The following is a 6533-nucleotide window of genomic DNA, read 5'->3' on the forward strand; positions in this document are numbered from 1 at the left end:
ATCCTTTCCCAATCTTGTGAGATTTTCCACAGTGGCATTTCAAATTACTTCAGAGACTTGCACCATAGGCATAGAAGATTATTAATAAGCATCTTCTCCTGTTGATATTTTCATTTTTATAATTTTACTCCAGTGTATTAAAAGCTATGACAAATATCCACCTCTGTTTTTTATACACAGTTTATCAAAACAAATTTCTAGAGCAATATCCCTGGTTAAAGTGTATGAGTTTATTCATATCTCTCATTACAAAACACCAAGTTGTACTACATTAAAAATAATAATTATAGCAATTACACATGGTTTGGATATTTGGTAATATACCTGTCTGTTAAACTTGAATGCCACCAGCAGTTACCATTCATATATTACAGACAGTTTGCATCCAGGAAGTTTTTTCCCATTCAGTTTGTGTATTTATTTGAACACCAATGAAATTGGATTTTGATATATTCGTTTGCCTTTAAATTTCTTAAAAGTTTTCAATTTTTTTCTAATGGGAAATATTTTTGCTGAATTATAAACCTTCACTTGTTATTAAGTTGCTTAATATGTTATTCACTCAAATAACTTTTGTATTCTTTATTTTGCTGAAGTAAATTAGTTCTGCCCACCTCATATGTGATCTGCTGCAGCACATGGAGGGTCTGGTCCTGCAGACCCAAAGCTGCAGGATCTCCATGACACAGGGCAACAACAGCATAACCGAGAGGAATTCTATGAGGTCCCAGCATTGATAGTGTAACAGACAGTGGAAACCTCATACCAGGCCAGTGACTCTGCAATGAATACTTGCAATGAAGATATAATGAGAAATGCATTTACTGCATGGCTCACTATGTCACACTGCAGCTTTCATGACCGGATTGATTTTTCCTTTATTTCTTTGTTTTTATTTTTTCTTCTTCTCTTTTTTTTTCACGTAAATTTTATTTTGGGTAGGCAGTTGCAAGGGCAGAGGGAAGATACAAAGTGACAGGAAATGAATGGGATGGAGATGCATGATGTGAAAGACAGAATAGAGAAAAAGAAAGTTAAATCACACAAATGGACATTCACTCATCAACCATTGGATGAAGTGGCAATGATTTTATGTTGACCATAGAAGGCAGTAGAAACCAGAGCCTTCCTTAAATGCATCATGTATTAGTTTAATATGGAGTGAGAAACCATAATGTTATCAAATATGAATATAAAATTATACAAAATATTCTAAATTCTGCCTCCTAGGGCTTTCAAGTTGTCTGATTCATGCATATTTGACAGCAATGTTAGTTAATAAAACTATCAAATATTTCTAAAGCATAAGAATGATAGTATTCATTAAATACCTTTGTAGTCACAGTTATATCTTTTGAAATATACTTATATACATATACAATTAATAACCATGATATAATCTATTTTGAGGAAGTTGGAGATGGTTCATAAGTATACAAGACATTGTAGGATTTAGCAATACTCAGATATTCTGAAAGAGCAAGTTATGAGTTTCAGAGTCAAGGAAGTGTAGCATTATGTACAAAGAGAATAGGTCCAGAAGTTCTCTATTCTATTTCATTTCAGAATATTCATCATTGTGAGCTAATAAAAATAGTGAGCTAATTTTTCTAAATGGATCCTGTTACTTCAGTCAATCAGCCATTTCCGTTTTGGGTATTTTCTGTCTTTTTACATTGATAGATAAATCATAATAATAAAAGTGCTGTGGAACTTTCTCTCATTATATATACCCTTGGATATATATATAAATGTGTGTGTGTGTGTGTGTGTGTGTGTGTGTGTGTGTGTGTTAAATGTGAGAGTGATTTTCTTTTTTTAATTATATTTGTGTTTTAATTTTACATATCAGCCATGGGTTCCCCTGTCCTCCTCCCTCCTGTCCCCACCCCCACCTTCCCTCAAGCCTCTCCCATCCATTCCCATCTACTCCAGGGCCAAAACTCCCCTGGGGATTCAGCTCAACCTGGTAGATCCAGTACAGGCAGGTCAGTCCCCTCTTTCCAGGCTGAGCAAAGTGTTCCTGTGTAAGCCCAAGGTTCCAAACAGCCAGCTCATGCACTAAGGACAGGTCTGGGTCCCACTGCCTGGGTGCCTCCCAAACAGTTCAAGCTATTCAATTGTCTCACTTATCCAGAGGGCCTGCTCCAGTTGGGGCCTCCACAGCTTTTGATCCATAATTCATGTGTTTCCAATAGTTTGGCTATTTGTCCCTGTGCTTTTTCCAATATTGGTCTCAATAATTCACACTCTTACAGTCCCTCCTCTTTCTCCACAACTGGACTCCTGAAGCTCCACCTGGGGCCTGGCCAAGGATCTCTGCATCCAGCATGACCGTTAGGATGTTTGGCCATCTGATCACCAGACTAGGTCAGTTCAGGCTTTCTCTCAACCATTGCCAGTGGTCTACAGTGGAAGTATCATTGTGGATTTCTGAGAACCTCTCTAGCACTTGGGTTCTTCCTGTTCTCATGTGGTCTTCATTTATCATTGTCTGTTATTCCTTGTTCTCCCTTTCTGTTCTTGATCCAGCTGGGATCTCCTGCTCCCCTAAGCTTTCTTTCCCTCAAATCTTGCCCTTCATTACTCCCACTGTAGTCCAGGTTGTTCATGTAGGTCTCATCAATTTCTCTGTTGGGCAATCCCTGTGTCTTTCCTAGGGTTCCATTTTCTAGGTAGCCTCCCTGGAGTTGTGTAGCAGTCTACTGATCTTTGTTTTACATCTAGTATCCTACCATGAGTGAGTACATACCATGTTTGTCCTTCTGAGTCTGGGTTACCTCACTCAGGATGATTTTTTTCTAGATCCTTCCATTTGCCTGCAAACCTCATGATGTCATTGTTTTTCTCTACTGAGTAGTACTCCATTGTGTATATGTACCATATTTTCTTTATCCATTCTTCAGTTGAAGGGCATCTTGGTTGTTTCCAGGTTCTGGCTATTACAAATAATGCTGATATGAACATAGGTGAGCAAATGCCCTTGTGGTATGATTGAGCATTCCTTGGGTATATGCCCAAGAGTGCTACAGCTGGGTCTTGTGGGAGATGGATTCTCAATTTTCTAAGTAAGCACCATATTGATTTCCAAAGTGGCTGTACAAGCTTGCATTCCCACCAGCCATGGAGGAGAGTTCCCCTTGCTCCACATCCTCTCCAGCATAAGCTGTCTTCTGTGTTTTTGATCTTAGCCATTCTGACAGGTGTAAGGTGGTATTTCAGAGTTGTTTTGATTTACATTTCCTGGATAATTAGGGATGTTGAGCAATTCGTTAAATGTCTTTCATCCAGGACAAGATCAACAAGACAAAGCGACACCCTACAGAATGGGAAAAGGTCTTCATCAATGCCGCATCTGACAGAGGGCTGATATCCAGAATATATAAAGAACTCAGGAAATTAGACATCAAAATGCCCAAAAGTTCAATTAAGAAATGGGCTATAGAACTAAACAGAGAATTCCCAACAGAGAGTGATTTTCTAGCTCTTAGAAAGATTAAGTGCAATTTGTATTTATTTGCATCAGTGAGACAGTTCTCTTTTTATTTGAAAAAAATTTGTCCTGCATTTTGATCATATTTTCTTTTCATTTTAGCCATTTTCTCATTGCTGTATTTTCAATCTCATGGCTTTTAAGAATTAATAATTTGTGTCTTAAAACATGTGCAATCAATTATTCTGAGATATATTTCCCTAGCTATTAGTGAAATATCTTCTGAATCTTCTTTATTTAGGATGAGGACATTCGCATACTTTTTTTTGTCCTACTTCTGCTAAATTATATAAATTTTGTACTTAAGTGTGTGTAGTTATTTTACTTTCTTTTTTTTTTTTTGAGATAGGGTTTCTTTGTGTAGATCTCACTCTGTAGACCAGGCTGGCCTCAAACTCACAGAGATCTGCCTGGCTCTTCCTCCCAAGTACTAGGATTAAAGGCATGAGCCATCACTCCTTGGCTTATTTTACTTTTGTAGATTATATTATTACAATAATTATGTGTATCTTTTAATATGGATGTATGTTTTATATTTAGTATGCCTCATTATGCCTGTCATATTTTCACTTCATAACTTTTGCGTTAACCAGTTAATTTTAATGCATATTATACATGTGATTTTATAAAACATTATTTTACATTATACTTTAATAGTCTAGAGTTATATATTGGAATTAAACATCCAGAAACCTAGAGTCTATTTAGGAGATGCTTTGATTGCATTTAATAATATATATTCTGAACTTACAAATCTCAGAAAGTCTTTCTATTTTTCTGAAATACAAGTTAATATAGCTTAATATAGAATTTTAAAATACTTTTTATTTAAACTCCTACATACCATTCTACTGTTTCTTAATATTTAAAAAATTGGAATCAAAACTGAAAATGCTTTACATACATATATTTTCTAACTTCTTATGCACAAATTCTCTTTTTCATCACCTAATAACTTTTAGGTATAATTCAGTTCTGGTCCTGAATGTTTGTTTGTTTGTTTTTATCAATTCACATCTCAGGTAGCAGTACTCCAATTTCATTACAATTTTGTGAAGTCCCTTGTTGTGCAATTTTTTTTCCAAGACCAAAAGCTTTGGTTGACAATGGGAAATTTAGAAAAAAATATTCAGGAAGAGAAAATACATTAAAAGTATCTAGTATAAAAGGTGGGATTAAAGATTTTTGCCTACTTTGATACAGAGTGCAAATAATGGATGTAAAGTGAATGTCTCATGAATATTAGTGTGGACATAATGTAAAGTATGATAAAGCTGAGAACAGAACATAGTATTGGCACACAGAATTGAAAGAACAACTGAGAAAAAATTTCAGATGTGATATGTAAGCCAGGTGTAGTAAAGTACATACATTACCATTGCATACAGAAATTGAAACATGATTAAGATAAACAGCAATAATAAAAGGTAAGAGTGATTGATGATAGCTCTGATACATAAGGATGAAAGGGATAGGAAAGGTGCCTGCATATTATTGTGTATCTTCATCTTATTAGTGACTGAATTTTATTGCAAAACATAAGTAGGATCTATACTTACTGTCTGCGATTTATTTGGATAAGAATGTATACTAAAAATATGAACACTGCATCTATTCATATAATTTTAAATACACCAACATACTTTTTAGGAGATATATACTTTTTCTTTTACATACACACAAAATGTTAGAACTTGTCAGTTTAGCTAAACTACTAAAATAAAATAAAAACAAAGGCATTCGACCAGAAGCATCTACAAGCTTTGGTCTTGAAGATTTGTCTGTAGATAAGCATTTCCATCATTCATGGAGATTTCTAAGAAAAAAATCAGACTTATTTCTGTGAATTCATTTTTTGTTCTTCTTGCACAAGACATGCTGTCTGGAAAACCTGTCCTCAACCAATCTGGGCCCCCGGAGTTCGTGTTCCGTGTGTTCACCAATGTCCCTGAATTCCAGGCTCTCCTCTTCACACTCTTCCTCCTGCTCTATTTGATGATCCTCTGTGGAAACACTGCCATTATTTGGGTGGTGTGCACGCACAGCTCCCTGCGCACACCCATGTATTTCTTCCTGGGCAGTCTGTCTCTCCTGGAAATCTGCTACACCACAGACGTGGTGCCCTTGATGCTTTCCAATATCGTGGGAATCCAGAAGCCTATATCACTGGCTGGTTGTGGGACACAGATGTTCTTCTTCCTTACTCTAGGAGGCACTGACTGCTTTCTCTTGGCAATCATGGCTTATGACCGTTATGTGGCCATCTGCCACCCTCTGCACTACAGTCTCATCATGACCCGGAAGGTTTGCCTCCAGATGGTACTGGGTTCCTTAAACTTGGCTCTATTCCTTTCCCTGCAGCTCACCGCCTTAATTTTCACCTTGCCCTTCTGTGGACATCACAGGGAAATCAACCACTTCCTCTGCGATGTGCCCCCAGTCTTGCGCCTGGCCTGTGCTGACATCCATGTGCACCAGGCAGTTCTTTATGTTGTGGGCATCCTGGTGCTAACGGTCCCATTCTTGCTTATATTCATTTCTTATGTGTTTATTGCATCCACCATACTGCGCATGCACTCTGCAGAGGGTCGCCAAAGGGCCTTTTCCACTTGCTCCTCCCACCTCACTGTTGTCTTGCTACAGTATGGTGGCTGTAGCCTGGTGTACCTGAGACCCCGCTCCAGCACCTCAGATGATGAGGACCGACAAATTGCCCTGGTCTACACCTTTGTGACTCCATTGCTCAACCCTCTAATTTACACCCTTAGGAACAAGGATGTAAAAGGTGCCCTGAGGAACTCCATCTTCCATAAAGCTGCTTCTCATTGGAGCTAAAGGCTTCTGATTGTAGTAAGGGATTTGGGTGGATATCTGTCAGTTAAACCAATCAAATGAAAATGACAAACAATTATATTATTTAGTTTAGTAAATATCACTTTTAATTTTCATTTTACTGAGAATACTGCTGACAGCTATATTTATTTTCTTGGACTTATTGAATAGTTTTAAAATTTGGAATGAGGAAAAAGAAGTGAGAAAT

At 37.2% G+C, this 6533-nt stretch overlaps 1 protein-coding gene across 1 annotated transcript; it reads left to right on the forward strand.

Moving 5' to 3' along the window:
* The first annotated feature begins 5368 nt into the window (after window positions 1-5368).
* On the forward strand, window positions 5369-6328 carry LOC118580043 (olfactory receptor 10Q1-like). The gene has a single exon (XM_036181864.1). It carries the CDS (start codon window positions 5369-5371, stop codon window positions 6326-6328), a length of 960 nt encoding a protein of 319 aa, XP_036037757.1.
* The last annotated feature ends 205 nt before the right edge of the window (window positions 6329-6533 follow it).

Source organism: Onychomys torridus, chromosome 1 (genome assembly GCF_903995425.1).
Source record: "Onychomys torridus chromosome 1, mOncTor1.1, whole genome shotgun sequence".
NCBI classification, from domain to species: domain Eukaryota; kingdom Metazoa; phylum Chordata; class Mammalia; order Rodentia; family Cricetidae; genus Onychomys; species Onychomys torridus.

Coding starts and splice junctions, on each gene's coding strand:
- LOC118580043 (XM_036181864.1), top strand. CDS start 5,369: ATGCTGTCTGGAAAACCTGTCCTCAACCAATCTGGGCCCCCGGAGTTC.